Here is a 17,407-nt window from a genome sequence, read left to right as displayed (position 1 = left end):
TATATGCATGCATGTAGAAAGAAAATATATAATCTATAGTTTGATGCTCTTGAATTATTTAGGCCTATAAGTTATAGTTTTAGCCAGGGGCGTAGACAACGGGCGGGGGATGAGGGGGATGCATCCCCCACCTCACAAGGTGGGGGGATGGCATGTACAATCATCCCCCCCCCCAGGTTTTGGGGAATGATATTTGCTTACTTAATAAGTCATAATGATGATAATAATAGTAATAATAATAATGATAACAATTATAATATTAATAATAATAATAATAATTATGATGATGATAATAATAATCCTCATCATTATTGTAATTGTGTTTATTGTTATTAGCCGCATTCACACGGTGAAAGCCAATTCAGACGGTAAAAAAAGAGAAAATCTTACAAGTATTTTGTGGTTATCTTGTGGTTTGGAAACCACAAGATAACCACAAGATTAAACAGGCGCGGATCTACGGGGGGGGGGGGGGTTAGGGGGTTTAAACCCCCCCCCCCCTTGGGCGGCAAAAAAAGAAAAAAAAAAAAAAAAAAGAACGCACGCTGGAGAGAAACCCTTTCAAGTGCAAATATTGTGAGAAGATATTCAACTCATCTGGTAACTTAACCAAACACATGATAACTCTGAATATAACTGTGTATTTAACTGTTACTTGATTTAAAAAGACGTTTTCATGCACTGCTTTTTATGGTCTCCATTGTGTTAATAGATGCCAGGAAAACATCACTTACGGGGTTCAAATAAACACCCCCCAAAAAATCGGCTCGCCGCTTTGCGGCTCGTGGACGATGCTCTGCATCGTCATTATTGGTCAACTCCACCCCCTTAGCAAAAAGCTAGATCCGCCCCTGAGTCATCCCCCCAGGTGTACGAACCTGTCTACGCCACTGGTTTTAGCTAAAACATTAACTATTGTCTGGGATATATACTCAAAGTAAATCTCCATTCCGGTATCAAAATACAATGATACATTGTGGGTAAGAGGCTTTATAGCATAATACATATCTCAGGTGCCCAAATTCTTAATTTTACTGTCTATAGTTTATAGAGTGGCTAGCCCTTTGATCCCTTTCAGCTGATGAACCAACTTCAGTGGGTTTTCTACTCCTGCAAACCTAAACATCAAAATCAAAATATATGTTTTGTCTGAAATTGCAAATAAAAAACGCAGTGGTGGGCCCCTGCAAAAACATAAAATACCGGCACTTTGGGCACCGTTATTCAAAAATCAGTTGGTGGATCGTTTATAGCATTATAAATTTTACTTCGGGATCCACGTTAGAAAATAGGTGAACTTCATTTCCCTGTTGGAGCCTTCTGTGTACCTTATCACAGATGTTTAATAGCATTGTAGAAAAAGCATTTTATTTGGCCATAAATCACTCTTGTAATTATTTATGGCTCAAATATTGACGTCCTGTGAATCGGTTATACGGGCTGGTGATTTGGTTTTATTCTTCAATAAAGCCTAAAAAAGGACGTCGCATGTCTACACATTTAAAATTACTTAAGAAATATAAAAACAGCCATAGAAGAATTTGATTTATAGTGGGAGCTGTTAGGGATATTTTGGTAATCAGATTCTCTGACCCCCAAAACCCCATAAATATATAAACTATTATCATACAAGCGCTTTTTCTTTTAGATCTACTCTTGACCTTTAAATCAGATGGCGGCCATTTTGGATTTGCCCAATATGGCATACACAGAGGGTGCCCTTCTTGGCGTCCGGCAGAAATCGTAAAAGTATGGTATAATCTACCTCTGGACCAAATTTGGTGCTTTTAGAAGAATCTGCACCAAAGAATCCCTATTTAGCCCTGAACCTCAACCTAAACCTCAAATTGGTAAAAGAACATGATATCCAGATTCTCTGACCCCGAAAACTCCATAAATACATAAACTGTTATCATTTTAGCTCTTTTCCTTTTGGAACTACTATTGACCTGTAACTATCAGATCAGATGGCGGCCATTTTGGATTTGACCAATATTACTAGTATGACCCGAGGAGATCTCAAATCGATGAAAGAATATCATAATCAGATTCTCTGACCCAGAAAACCCCATAAATATATAACCTTTTATCATACTAGCCCATTTCCTTTCGTAACTACACTTGACCTGTAACTATCAGATGGCGGCCATTTTGGATTAGACCAATATGACCAGTATGGCAGCCCCTAGGAGACCTCAAATCGATGAAAGAACATCAAAATCAGATTCTCTGACCCCCAAAACCCCAGAAATATATAAACTATTATCATACAAGCGCTTTTTCTTTTGGATCTACTCTTGACCTTTAAATCAGATGGCGGCCATTTTGGATTTGCCCAATATGGCATACACAGAGGGTTCCCTTCTTGGCGTCCGGCAGAAATCGTAAAAGTATGGTATAATCTACCTCTGGACCAAATCTGCACCGAAAAACCCCTGTTTAGCCCTAACAGCCAGCCCCCACTATTAGCTGATGTGTGCCCGATGTGTGGACAATTAGAAAATCTAATTCAAAAATGTTTTTTTTTTTTTTTCGTTTAGATTTCTGTAATCGTTCAAATATTCTGATGTTTTTAAAACTGATCATACAAATATTGAGATAGAATTTGGGCCTTATAATGAACATAAAGAGGATTCTGGAAATTTAATGTACAATTGTTACAAGATTAGGCATGATATATAGAACACGAACAAATAATATAAGACAGGATTTTAACTGGGCAGATTATTTGGGAATATGTTTGTTTAGCTTCGGATGAAATGGAATATATTTAAAGATAAAAACGGGTTTGATGTTATTTGCAGATTTCGAAAAGGCATTTGAGCAAATAGAGTGGTCTTTTATTATGACTGAAGTTTTTCAATTTTGGCAATGACTTGGTCAATTGTATTACAGTTTTATGTAAATAGGTATGCCTCAGAACATTTAGGGTTGCATGCGGTGTTAGGCAAGAGGCTGCCCATTAAGTCTACTCCTTTGTCATCATAAGCAGTGAAATATTAAGTCTCAAGCCTCTATGATAAAAGTAATAAAAGGAAACAATGCAGAACTTGAAATCAATTCAATATAGCAATAATTTGTTTCAGAGCTTTATACAATAAATACAAGTTGTTACGGTCTGGGTTTCTACAAAGCTCATCCTCCAGATATTAGTTTATCTGGTTTGACATTCCACATGGGTGTGCTTAAAATTTATAATTTAACTTTCCACCGAGAACTACAACGACAAAAGAGGAAAACATTTCCATTACGAAGTCAATGAGAATCTTTAAGATTATCACAATTAATGTACTTTCTCTCTATACTTTCAAAACTTGACTGGAAACAATCTTTTCTGAGGGTTTAATCTTTACATGTTAAATTCATTCGGAGAAGAAACCTAGACAAAATAAGCCATGAAACTTTAATTTGGGACTATGGGGTTGGAGGTTTAAGTTGTTTACATCAATGCCCTCAATCTTTACTGGCTTAAATATGACATGGGTTATAAACGTTTGCAAGGTGAAAGTAATGTGGGGCAGTAGAAATATTTTAAAGAACACAGCTTGGCTCCATCCGAGGAAAATCTTTTTTGTTATAGTAATAATAATGGAGATGACGCTAGTATACTATCTATAAAAAAAAATATTTTCATTCGGGAAGTTTCTCAATCTTTAAGTTCTTAACTTGTCCTGCTGAAAACGATCTCTCTCACTTCAAACAATAAACTATAGAAATAATATAATAGTTCGTGTTAACAACAAAGTTTTATTCATCAAATCATGATATGACAAAAGTATGGTAACATTATATCTCCTTTACGAAAATGGCAATAAAAATTTCGCCAAGAAACACAAGTTCGACTGGAATTTTGTCATTTGTTTTTCTTCTGTGAAACCAGCTATTCCCCGAAACTGGAGAAGAACAACAATTAGACGTAAAGACGTAAATATAACATCTCAAGAAATTTTGATTAAAATGTAATGAAGTTTACGAAGGTCTGTCGGTATATGAAAATGAATGTGTCAGTCAAATAAAACAAAAACTTCCAAATGCAGTGGATAAATAAAATCTTCGCTAAACGCTCAGTCAAAACCTTGACTGGGCTTATATATGAGTCTAGTTTGGGAAATATTATATGGTACCTCCCTCAAGGCCAGTCCATATTATATAGATATCTACTTAGTCTTTTAAGACAAGTCTTGTTTATTTAAACGTATTCGTTATTTCCTTTTAAAGTACTTCATCGCATACTTTGCATAAACACGTATCTTAAAGCACTAAATATATCAAAATCGGACTTATGTACATTTTGATTTTGATACAATTTCGAAGAAAGCATCTAACACTAATCCTTGGATTACCCACTTATTGGGAGGTTTATCATAAATATTAAACTGTACATCCGATCGTTTGTTCATGTCTCCTTAGATCAAGATTAAATCTTGATCTTTGGAGTAGTTGCTACAAACGGCCGTGTCAGATACGTTGCCCCGGGGTGCGAGATAGGACTCTTGTAGCGTGCCCCAATTTAAAACAATTATACAATAACAATTAACATAACATTTAATTAAAAGTATGAAACTATTAAAATTACTCTCATGTTACGGGAAAGATATTATATATATATATATATATATATATAGTGTATATATATATATATATGTATTATGAATCAATTGATTTGGTCGATCCAGTTCGATGACACAAACACGGCACTACTGGACAGAGATCCTAATAATTACAAAGCTTGGTCTTGTTGCTCTGTACATCCGATGTTATTAGATGATAGAGCTACTTTGAAATAGGTCTTTTTGTGGATGTTATGGAAGTGAAGGAATTCTATTTAATTTCATATTTTATACTCCAAGTACTAGTTTTTTCTGGAAAATGTAAAAAACAGCCCGATATCAATTAATTATTTTTAATTCAAGTTAACATATTATCGTTCATTAGATCATTGTATATTATGTTAAAAACAGAATTTTATATCATTCTGACTGTTTTGCTATAAAATTAGATTTTGTTTTTTCATATCGTCCTGTTTTTTCGTCATTATTTTGGTTTGTTTTGTTTTGTGATACAATTTGTATATATAGGCTTGCGGTTGCACCATGTGAGAGAGAGGGAGGATTATGAATACGTTTATATACTGTATCTTATATAATATCATGGATACGCAGAATGAATTATGTTATATAGTTATGTATATATTAGAGATTGTAGTCATGAACTATTTTAATAAATATATGTTTTTTGAAATAATAAATTGAAACAGGGTTCAAGTATAATAGTACTGCATGAAAGTAGGACAAGCGTTCAGAACTTGTCATATCCAGTAGATTTTTCTCGGTTGTCGCCGGATGAGGCTGATGATGAAGTACATGACGAGTGTAACGAGAGACAAAATGGCGGAACCCCTAAACTAATTCCTGGGTCCGTGCTTGTGGTAGACGACCCCGTCGAGAAGAATTCCCGTCCCCTAGGCCTTGCCTGTTGATGAAACAGATACAGTTTCGTGAACCAATGACGTTTGAGCGAACTATATAATTATGATAGAGACACAGGATAGTATACGGGAGCAACATGGATATTTACAAACTATATGTAACAATACAATGATTCGAGTAAACTACACAGTTTTATTTATTAAATCATGGTATGACGAAGGTCGAAGGTATACTTACATTATTTCATCTTCTTTATGAAAGTGGCAATATATATACCTACGTTGATTTTCGAAACAATACAACTTGAACTGTTAACTTTGATTGCTGTGAAAACAGCTATTACCCCCAAATTGGAGAAAAAAAGTGTAATGAAGGTCATTATAAATTTTCCAATATTATTTTAATTGACCGAGAAAAGGAAAGTTATACATAAAAAGTTATAAGTACAAGATAAAGAGTAAAATAAGGAATTACATGTGGGTTAGGGTTTACAAAAGTGAAATTCATCCTTGTTGCCCGTAGACATTATTATGAGCTCCATTCCATAATATATATTTCGATATATATGATAGAAATAACACCGTACGTATACTTACTTATGAAATTGAATGCAATTAATCACCCAGGAAGTTGTCAATGAATCGTTAAAATCACCAAAGTTAAATTACACCTTTACCAAAATAACTTAAATTGAACATCATTGATTGAATCAGGAAATGATATAGTTTACATATCAGAGACCTTAGTAGAAGAAAGGTTAATATAATAGTATGTAAAGATTACATTATTTGAATAAAACAAGTTATGAATAAATAAATCTGAAGTTTTAATTCCAATTGGAAAAGTCAAATCTTACCAACACACTATCAAACATGAACATTGTTTCTGAAAAAATAAAATATTTGATAGGATATACAATTGAAATGCCGCATAAAATTGTGATTTAGAATTGAATAGTACTATTGTTTCTTAAAAAATAAAATATATGATATGATATACAATTGAAATGCCGCATAAAATTGTTATTTAGAGTTGAATGGCACTAAACGTTTAATAAGAAGCATGGGAGATGGTAAATTACTTTAAAAAGGCAGGAATGTGGTATGAATACATATAATTATGAGGTGTAATCGTATCGTACATATACTACGTACCTTGTATAGTGCGCTATAGAAATATAATTTATTATTATTATTACTACGTAATGCTATACAGTTGCAGAAAAAAAAACAATGTGTAGTATATTTACAGTTAAAAATAAATTGCAAACAAAATATTTGTAAAAAGAGCAACATGGTACAAAACAATTCATAGATATTTATGCTGTTACAAAAATACAATGCGTAGTATATCTACAGTTAAAATGAAGTGCACAGTACATGTAAAAGGAGCAAGATGATACAAAGCAATTATTGATGTTGGGTGTAAATCGTCAAGTACATGCATGTAAATAATTACACGCTGAATATAATAGTAGAATGCTTCAATGCTAAGCTACTGAATCAAAGCTTTCTAAAAGATGGGCAATGATACAGTGCAAATCTGGTGATCATATTTATGTCATACCAGTGTTAATATTTAGGTAGAAAAGTACAGCGAAGAGTGAGAAAGAGATCACTTCAACAGGAGAGGGGGAGTAAGGTCATTATTACTCAGAGAGGAGGGCTTGCTTCAAAGAGAGAAAGAAACATGAGAGTGAAGCAACTAATGATGCTTCCTCAAACTCAAAGGAAACCTCACCCAAAAGAATGAGTGTAGGTATGCTGAAAGATGACTTTTTCATGCCTAATGGTCTACACTATTCCATACGAAAATATGCAAGAGATGTATAAATGAAGATATTATTGGAATGGGGTATTGTCGTTTAGCATGACATGGGCGCAGCCATTTTCTTGATAATTTGACGTACATTTGGAGAACTTGTTCATGTATCATGCACCAAGTCTTTATTTTTCATTTAAGGAAATTCATAGTTTAGAAGGTAAAATCAACATTCGGTAATAAATATAATAGGGGGAATTATAAGACATTCATTTGAAAATACTAAAATAAAGCAGTTGACAAATCTATTTCTTTACTGCGAACATTCACCCAAGAAAAGCAACAAATTCAATTTAATTAAATTTGTTATTTGCATACTATTACATGTTTTTTATAAGACAATGCAAACCATATAACCAACTGCAGCTATATCAACATATAAAAATGACTGCTTTGAGAGGCCTGGCTTTTTTGACAATGACAAGCAGCATGCCTCAGCTGGATAATGGGCTTAATTTCTAGCGAATGCTTTATTTGTAAACGAATGTAAGGAAATAACGTTTACGACAGCTTTGGAAACTCTCCTGGAACTAAATGCAATGCGAACGAAAATGATTGCGTAGCCTGATTATAAATTTCCCATTACTGTCTTCCTTTTTGGAATTTGTTGGCAAAGGTTCAAATAGTGTTTTCATCGAGATTCTTTTTCGGCAAATTTCAACCGTTACTAATTAATTTCTTTGTTGGGGGGCAGGTGGGTTTTGAACAATGACAGCAATGAGGAACTAAAATTCAAACTTCGCAACCATTATTCTCTCATTTCCTTTCGCATTATGTGAATGTACATATGTATACGTTTATATAATTTATTTTATAGATTGCAGTCATGAGCAATATCTAATGAAAATATGTTTTTGTAAATGAACGAAAGATACAGGTATAATAGTGTTGTATGAAAGTAGGATAAGCGTTCACAACTTGTCATATCCAGTAGATTTTTCTCGTTTGTCGAAGATGAGGCTGATGATGAAGTACACGACGAGTGTAACGAGAGACAAAATGGCGGAACCCCTAAACAAATTCCTGGCTCCGTAGTTGTGGTAGATGACCCCACCGATAATGGTTCCAATCCCCTTTCCTGTTGAAGAAACAGATACAGTTTCGTGAACCAGGGATGTTTTCGGGCATTATATCATTATGATAGAGACACGGGATATTGTAGGGTGTGAATATTTACCACAGGAAAATAACGAGGATATTATGATCGCGGCTATGGATGTATGCAGTTGAAGTGAGATCAACATAATTAACAAAACTACAAAGACATCTACATAATTGTCCCAGCATTTTAAGCTCGAACCACACATGATAATTGTAACAAAATGAGACAAGAAAACAAAAAGAACATATTCATTTAGTTATTGGAGTTATGTAGGTTACTAATTCTGCAGAGTTAGAATATAGGATTATCTCCGACAGGAAACAAAGGATTGTTTGTTGCAATTTTTGCACTGAACAGTAATCGTAGAGAGCGGGGAAGAGGGATACTGTATCTTAACTGTTTCTTTATCATAATATTCTTCTGTAAAAAGACAGTATTGGTTTGTTAACTGATGTTTTCATAACGTGGCTTGTCTGCGTGATATACTAAAAAATTACACCAAACTGTATTGACCTAAACCACCCCTGATGCTGTACGTGAGAGACTGCATGGTTGCCGCCATGTCTGGAGGGGAGATAAGATGAATATAGGAGGTGCAAGCCGGCCACATTGAGCCATAGGTGACCCCATGCAGGAGTTCAATTGGTATGACTGCCCATGGGTTCTGCAGGAGCGAGTAGCCGACGAACCTCAGGACGAAGGCGAAGAGTGCTATCCCGATGACACCTCGGTGTCCAATCTTATCTATGAGTTTAGACGAGAACATCATGAAAGGCACTTCTGCAGCACATGCACCTGTCAAGGTCAAACCCATAATGGTCGCTCCTCCATTTATTTCGGCTAGGAACAAAAAGAGGTAAGTGTTGATGAATCCTAGTAGGATTCCAGTGATGAACATGATGACGAAGAAAAGGATCACCTTCGGTGTCAGCAGGAAACTTTTAGCGTTCTTGGCGAAGGATTCCGTGGTACGTGGCTTAGCACGGATGGGAATAACCGAAGCCGTTGCTGCACAAAGTACCAGGAAGGACACAAAGAGAACAAATGCGGGAAGGTACTTGTTGAATGCGTTTGGATGAGACGCAGCATACGCGTCGACGGCTATACCTGACAGAGGTGCAAGAACACCGTGCGCTATACCTCCCCACATTCGCTGTCGACCGTATTCAAAAGTCTGTCCTCTTTCTTTGTACTCGTCGATGAGTGTCATCGTGGATGCATCCAACAGAGGAACAGATGAATAGGCAAACATTTCACCGACGATGAGTATCACTAGCATAATTACAAAAACACCGAGAAGATCTTTCTCCTTTATAGACATGCCTCCATTTATAAATTGTGTTGTGTCATTTATTGATACGGGTGTCGAAATACCGAATGAATCGTTACAGTTAATTGATCTGTTTTGGCACTCCGTCATTTGATATTGGAAGGTACATACCCTCATCATACCTTCGCAAAATAGACACCTTACTTCTGGAGCAACACCACCACTTTTCTCCTTAAAGACAGATGATGGCTCTAATGGAAGCTTGGTGAATGAACAACCATGCATGTCCTCCAGATATACTGTCACAGTAGATCCGTGTCGCCTCTTAGTATTCGTAAAGTTGCAAGAGCTTTCCTCGATGGACTCCTGCAAGTCAGAATACGATAGGTAGCTGATATTAAAGGAATCCATGGCTGCAACCATATGCGGGTGGCGGCGGAAGAAGCCGCCAAACACCATCTGTCGAATATCAGATGTAGAATTGGTCACGTTGGGTTCGGTATGTATCGAGTTCATGTGGCTGCCACCTGCAGGTGAGAGGAAAGGTAGGAAGACGCTGCTCCCGTACACCAGAGCTGTTCCACAGAGGCACGCCAGAAGCATCAGCTTGTGCCTGCTGAACCTGTCCGCCACCGTTCCGCACAGCGGTGTTGCCACCATGCCGATGAATGGTTCCAGAGCCCTTATCTTACCGATCTCCATAACATCCAGACCAAGATAAGACAAATACACGGGGATGAAGGGGAACAAGCTCACGTGACCTACAGAGGAATCGGATATACATATAAGAATTTCGTAAAAAGTCTAATTTTAGCGAAGCAGGCCTACAATGATTTCAGTTTTTTAGCAACCAACAGAAAGATATCGTATAGTCGTACTTTCATTATTTCGAGCATTGTATGATCTAAAAATTCAATGGCTTTGCTTAACTGTTCTTCTATTTCATTGTTCGAATCTATAGGTAGTTAGATTAAGATTAGTCACACTTTCATCCATTCATTGCTTATTCAATTCTGAATTAAAGATCATGGCAGCAGTATATCATTTAGTTTTTGAGAATGCTTCTATTGCAAACATTTTGGAATGGCAGGCAATTCTGCATTAGTCCGTGTCTCCTGTCGAATAAAAAATAGAGCAGAACAACTTTTGTTTCAATGAAGTACATAAAAACGGCAATAGCCGGAACACACCCATTTATTAATAATAATAATGATAATAATATTGGATATTCGTATAACGCACATATACACCATGCAAGGTACTTAAGACACTCCGAATATTACCCGGCTCTGCTAGGCTGCTGATTTCGGCGCTCACAGCACAAGGAGTTTCTTAATTTCTACTGTACTACCCATTAAACACCTTGGTGGAGAGTGGCAAGTGTAGATTAGGGTCTTGCCAAAGGACATTGGTGCCGCGGCGGGACTCAAACCGCGGACCCTGTGAACCACAATCCGACGATTTATCCACTAGACCACAACACCTCCACACTTTTTAACGTGCAAAGGTACATTTGGTAACTTGTGTTGTCTATTCGATTTAAGTACTTGAGAGAAATTAGCATCAGTAATTTTAATCCAGAATTTGAAAGGTTTCTCCTACAAGGCGATTTCAGACTTGATTAAAGAGGTAACAAACAGAACAATTTACCTGAAAACAATAGAAAATATGCTGATTTTACCGCTAGGAAGATGCGGGTTCCATTCTTCTTCTGGTCCGAGGGATCTGTGAGAAGAAGAATGCGATAAAAGCAGACAAATAGACAGAAAAGAGAATAAGTGATGATAGAGTTTCCAATTTAAAATGTTAAAAGTAGGCCTTTTATAAATGTTGTAGTTGTGGCTACGGAGAGATGATGCCAAAGATAGTCAAATCTAGTCACTTGAAAAAATGCAACAACATCACCTCTCTCAACAAATCTATCAAACGCCTGGAGCAATATTCAAGAAGCAATTGTGAAAGTATTTTCGGTACAGAAGAGGAGCAGGGCGAAACAAAAAAGACTAACTTGTCCTTAAAGGGATTTGGTAAAATTGTTCAGATGAGAGAAAATGGTGCCAAGGTAGTGACTTCAATGCTAGATGTACAATTAAAGAAAATCTGAAAGTTTGAGAGAAAACAGACCATTATTCATGATACAAATTGGGGGAAATGATCTGATCGATTCCTTAACTCTCCCGACTATATTATTACAATTTAATTACATTTTAGGTGAATTTAAATCTTCACAAAGCAATGAAGTGGCTCTATATACCATTTAAGTGTTGAAAGATTTTTAAAAGCCTGTCTTATGTCTTACAGTGTATTTTCAAGGAAAAACGATTGGGAAAATTCAAAAATGGTTTGGAGAATTTACTGTTAAATCACTGTTAGAGGGTGTTGCGTACGCCTTCAAAGAAAACCATAAATATCTTTGTCGTTTGAGAATTTTCTCAGAATTCGTTGCCTGTTACAGGGTTAGCACAGTAGAAGGAATATAATAAGTAACATTTCATACAGAAATTGAGCAGTTTTTTCATCAACCTTCAAAATGTTACCGAGTCACTTTAATTGGCCAGGAGAATAGGGGTAGATTTGTACCCCAACCACATGAACCAGGGCCATCGTGTCGAGAAGAAAGTAAATGCAAAAAATACTGAAGAAGAAAAGTATAAAAACACGGTGGTGACATTTTCAAACTTTGTTCTTATATCATGTACGTCAAGAACTCTTCCTAAACCGACCGATGTAAGCCTATACGATCTAGTATCTGTGTACTACATGAAGCATGGAAAGGTCAATCTAGATATCTAGAACACCTACCCCCGGGACAACTACCCCAGACAACTACCCCATAGAACAACTACCCCCTAGGACAACTACCCCCGGACAACTAACCCCTAGACAACCACCCCCTAGGACAATTACCCCCGGGGGGTAGTGAGCACTATTTTTTTATATTTTGCTCAACGGGGGGGGGGGGGGGGGGCAGTAGTGAGCACCTGGATCTGCCCGTGGCGCTGACTACACGTATCTTTTTACACAGATTAAGCCTTTTAGGCTCCAGGCGGACGTTATTTTAACTGCATTGTCACTTTTATATTAATCGTTAACAATATACTGTTGTATGATAGTAATAATAATCAACTGCTTATCTCCAGGTAATGAATTTAAAGATCCCAACGTACCTGATTGCACAATTTCTGCACAATGAAATGTTTATAGTAAATCGCTGTTTTATGGCTACTGGACTATATCATATTGTATTATACTGGCTATTTACTGTTTGGGGCCGGAGGGGCGCTGAATTGTATCTCTTTACGCGGAGTCAGCGTTCATTCGCCTCCCGAAGAACGATATTTGACAAGGTCAAATAACTTTGTTGATATGATGCTACCTTTATTCGAATTTTATTTTCACTGCAAACATCATCTAGATCTAACAATAAAACAATTCCGCGGTCTTCTTCCTTCACACGGCCATAACTTAAATCGTCCTTTTTCCTAAATCGATGTATAATTCCAGTAGTACATACAAAGATAAAACAAAACATACTAATTATCGCAATGTTCTAACATTTGTGCTAAGAAAGGTAACACGGGAATTATGTTGTTGTTGTCCTCGTTTTAATTCACAAAAAGGACATCAAGTCCACAAGTAAAGTTATCAATAATGTTCTCAAAAAGGAGGAAAAGGGAGAGGAAAAAGAAGATATTCACAAAATTATACTTATGAGGGAAAAGAAATAAAAGAACCCTCGGGTATCGCTAAAGCATTAAATTCACTCTTTTTGTCAATTTTGGCCCAAATTTGACTAATTATATCCCTACTACGAATAAATCTTTTCATTCATTTAAACAAAATCGAAACTCCCGATCCACTGGGTCATGAAAGGAAACTTGTAAATATTGTTAGCAACTTACTGGTCAAAAAGTTTCGGGTGTTTTCTTTAAAAAAAATATTAAACATGCTATTGTCTGATAAATGAACATTATAAAGGCAATACTATTATTTAAAAAAAGGAAAGATGATGCGTTGGGTAACTATCGTCCAATATCACTGTTAATTTCAGTTTCAAAAATTCTTGAAAAAGTGTATAATGTCGCATTAATGAGTTACTCAACATTTGTAATATTTTGTAATATTTTGACAACTTTTGACCTATGTTATTTCCACACTTCAGGGTTCGTCTGGTCCTTATATCTTTAACAAAAATGTTGTTATATCGTTCTATGTTTTAATGTCATCTTTTTTAATTTATCTGTCTTGCATATTCATATCAACAAAATGTTTAAATATCCTTTCCTCTTGCGTTTGCACACTTTCTACTTTTACTACAAAAATATATTGACGTTACCGCCCTTGGTCTTTTATTGTACCCTTGATTCGACGGATAATTATTTTGCATCTGCTCTGTATATCTGTTTTTCAGATTGTACATGTACATACGTACGGGTACATTTGTTTTTTGCGAGCGACCCGAACGAAGCGAGCGAGCAAAGACAAAGAGCCAATTATGATATGGGGAATTGTTATTTGTATCAAAACAAACTACTACAAACTTATGTATGCGGACACTTTGTTGCTGAACGCGCGAATACATTAAACTCATAAATCATATTCGATCACCTCGATACACGAATATAAGGATATTCAGGCACCTCGTTGCCCAAATGGAGGCATCCAGGCACTTCGCTGCACTTAAATCATTTTCTTCTTTATTGTTGCGAGCGAGCGAACCTAGCGAGGAAAACAAATCTTTAAAAAGAAAAATTCCTAATGAAAAAACATAAAGGATTCTGATATATATATATATTTGTTTAAATTGACATTATTAAAAAATGTAAAACAACTGAATTTCTTTCACGGCACCCCTAAAGATGTCTTGCGGCACCTCGTTTGAAAAACGCTAATCTACACTAACCAAATTTCTAAATTCAAACCCAACCCTATCTTTGAAGAACTAAAGCCCGGAGCAATTGTTGCCGGCGGGAAATGTCGGGCCACTGGAATCTTACCTTTAGTGGGATCACCATCGCCATCTCGGTCATCTTCGTCATCATCAGGCTTACCGTCACCATGAGCATCATTTATTGTCTTGTAATTCTCTCTGTCTTGACATCGTCTTTCATTTGCTGATTGACGCAAAGGTTCGAGCTCGAGCACCACCGCTCTTTCAAGGTGGTCTATTCGATTGTCTTCGCGACGACCACGCGCGTTGTCCATTTCATCTTTGACCTTATGGTGGTCGATGAAGAAGTGACGATCGAGGTCATCATCCGTATCGTAGCCTTGTGATGATGCTTCTGCCATGTCATCATCATCCTCTTCAACCTCGTCGTCGGCTGTATCAGTGCTGGTAGCGCTGACATCGTCATCGACGCCATCATGCTTTCTGACACGACTGGCATCTTGACCATCAGTATGATAATGATCATCTACGTCGTGCTCGATTTCCTCTTTGTCGATACGTGGCCCTTCGTTCACCGTATCATTTTGCTCATCAGCGGGCACATTCAAGCTTTCGACGTCCATTTCGTAATTAATCGCTTCCAAGGACATGGGAACCGGTGATGGTGCAAACGGTACTTAAAAAGAGAGGACCTTTCTCAGTTATTGTTGTTGTTGTCGTTGTTCTTGATGTTGTTATTTTTCTTCGCTTTCTTCTTTCTCCTCCTCCTCCTTTTCTTCTTCTTCTTTCCCCCTTTCTTTTAACTTGTCAGAATGATTAATAACTAATTAGAATTCTTTCCTTATCACCTCCGGTGAGAAAATCGCTCCTTGATTCCCGATTGGCTGTTCCTCACAACTCTATGTCAATCCTTAATCAAGTTTCTCTTTCGATGCAACAGTGCATAGGCCTTTATACATAACAAGCAGTACGTATAATGCGCTCTTTCCTTTGACATCTATTTGATCCAGGTAGCTTTTGAGAGAGCTAGAGCAAAGTTGGAAATCCACGCAAGTCTGACACAATAAACATGGCACCTTGCTACCTCCTGGAAAATTTGTCAGCACACGATCAGTGATAATGTTTGAACAAAGAGTTGACACAAAATAGTCTATTTGTGTTTCCAAAATGTCGGGGTTTTTCTTCAATGCTTTTATACCATAATTATTCGCAAATATGCAAACCCACAGTGACTACCGTATGTACAAACACGACATTATGATAAGATCTGTTATTATTAAAATTGTGTTGTAGGAGTATTTCTAACAACTAGTGTGAATAGAGAGTAATGGCATTGTCAGGATCGACGCACATGCCTCAATAATTATGTATTTGGAAATTCTTTGCTGTATAATTTCTAAGCCGTTTATGATGATTCAGTCATGCATCAACGTGACTCTACGCTCCACGTTGGAATTTGAAAAGAATCAACTGTTCGTATTTTGGATGAGAAAAGAGAAGTTCTAATTCGGGGTATAGAAAAATCATTTCAGAGTCACAAATAGTGTCAGGTGGCCCTTTTTTCGGTACAAAAAAGCACGGAAACCCTGCACACAAAAAAAATTAATAGAAAACACCCTCACTTCTTTGTCCGCACTTCAACTTCGAGTAAATTTATTGAGAACAACTAAAAGATACGCCTCTTCAATAACTAAATGTTTAAGCTATATTTCTTTTTCTATTATGTTGTTGTAATTCTATGCATTACTTTGTCATGTAAAGTGCACTGAACAATTCTTTATTGGCCTTTGCGCTATACAAACAAAAAATTGTACAATGTATGTATATATGCATGTGCCTCAAAACAATGTAGTATCACGTATTATCAAAAATATGAAGTTGACAGTAGTGAAACAATGATACTGGTAATAACTGATCTAGTGGATTAGTCTGCCGATTGCAGATCACAAGGTACGGGGTTCAAATCCCAGCTCAACACTAGCGTCCTTTGACAAGACGTACATTTGCCACTCTCCACCCATGTGTTAAAAGGGTACCTAGTAGGATGCGAAAGTTAATGTAGTTTGCTCAGCATTGTGAGCGTCTGTAAAATGACGCCTGGCTGGAATGCTCCCCAGGAAGTGAAGAATGTGCATACATTGATTGTGTGTGGGCAGGCAAGCCTAGCTGTATCCGATGACCGGGATAATAATATATCTGTAAATTTAAAGCCCTTATAATTAGGGACATCGTTGATGGATTAGGCACTATATAAAAACGGAATATTATTAACATCTTTGAGCTTTAAGCCTACAGGTTATTAGCCGTTTGCTAAAAGTAACCTTGGTCCACTCCTGATTACCCTTGCATAAACAACATAAACACATACAATGGCACACCACTGACCCTCTATCACTGGGCATCGTTCAAACGGCCAAAAGTACAAGTTCACATCCCATTGAAACGCGTGATACTTACAACACATGTCAATGTAATGTCGGTGAACTAATACTTTTTAGGTTTCGTGAAACGCTACCCAGTTTTGTTTAACTCCAAACAATAATTAGACAAAGCCGTCCCATGTCTGAACTTGAGATACTTCAAAAAAAAAATCCCTCATAATCAAATATCTTATGACATAGCGCTGACACTGTCTTAACCCATTGCAGACTGTATTCACCGACCCGCCCATGCAGGTCACTGCATATTTCCACAAAACTAATCGAATTCAACTTCGCCAGTATTTCAAATTATAATATCCATAACCCAATTTGATAAAGGAACAAGCGTCCATTATCCCTAAAACCAAAATATACTATTAAAGGAAAAATAACCTTCTACAAATCCATTGAGAAATACATAAAGCCTCTTCAATTTTTTTTCAAAAGGAGACTTAAAAGCTTTCTTCTGAATAG

General features: G+C 36.7%; 2 protein-coding genes across 2 annotated transcripts; both read right to left on the bottom strand.

Annotated features, from left to right (window-relative positions):
* Positions 1-7,436: 7,436 nt before the first annotated feature.
* LOC105436441 (major facilitator superfamily domain-containing protein 6-like) lies at positions 7,437-10,379 on the bottom strand. The gene is made up of 2 exons (XM_030990568.1): positions 8,866-10,379; positions 7,437-8,328 (listed from the first exon to the last, which is right to left on the bottom strand). Exons 1-2 carry the CDS (start codon positions 10,322-10,324, stop codon positions 8,162-8,164), a joined length of 1,626 nt encoding a protein of 541 aa, XP_030846428.1. The 5' UTR covers positions 10,325-10,379; the 3' UTR covers positions 7,437-8,161.
* On the bottom strand, positions 10,375-15,136 carry LOC115918160 (protein PFC0760c-like). The gene is made up of 3 exons (XM_030989835.1): positions 14,620-15,136; positions 11,304-11,347; positions 10,375-10,383 (listed from the first exon to the last, which is right to left on the bottom strand). The coding sequence occupies exons 1-3, from the start codon at positions 15,134-15,136 to the stop codon at positions 10,375-10,377; spliced, it is 570 nt and encodes a 189-aa protein (XP_030845695.1).
* Between the last annotated feature and the right edge of the window lie 2,271 nt (positions 15,137-17,407).

This window comes from Strongylocentrotus purpuratus, unplaced genomic scaffold (genome assembly GCF_000002235.5).
Source record: "Strongylocentrotus purpuratus isolate Spur 01 unplaced genomic scaffold, Spur_5.0 spur5_scaffold_19, whole genome shotgun sequence".
In the NCBI taxonomy this organism is placed as follows: domain Eukaryota; kingdom Metazoa; phylum Echinodermata; class Echinoidea; order Camarodonta; family Strongylocentrotidae; genus Strongylocentrotus; species Strongylocentrotus purpuratus.
The sequence above is the reverse complement of the archived record's forward strand: the minus strand, read 5'-3'. Positions and strand labels throughout refer to the sequence as shown.

Bases quoted from the DNA above. Each gene is read 5' to 3' on its own strand.
- LOC105436441 (XM_030990568.1), bottom strand. From the start codon at position 10,324: ATGGAGATCGGTAAGATAAGGGCTCTGGAACCATTCATCGGCATGGTG. The intron at 8,329-8,865 runs GTCAATACAGTT...TTTCTTCAACAG, and splicing joins CAGCATCAGGGGTGGTTTAG to GAAAGGGGATTGGAACCATT.
- LOC115918160 (XM_030989835.1), bottom strand. From the start codon at position 15,136: ATGGACGTCGAAAGCTTGAATGTGCCCGCTGATGAGCAAAATGATACG. The intron at 11,348-14,619 runs GTAAGATTCCAG...TTCTTCTCACAG, and splicing joins CGATGGTGATCCCACTAAAG to ATCCCTCGGACCAGAAGAAG.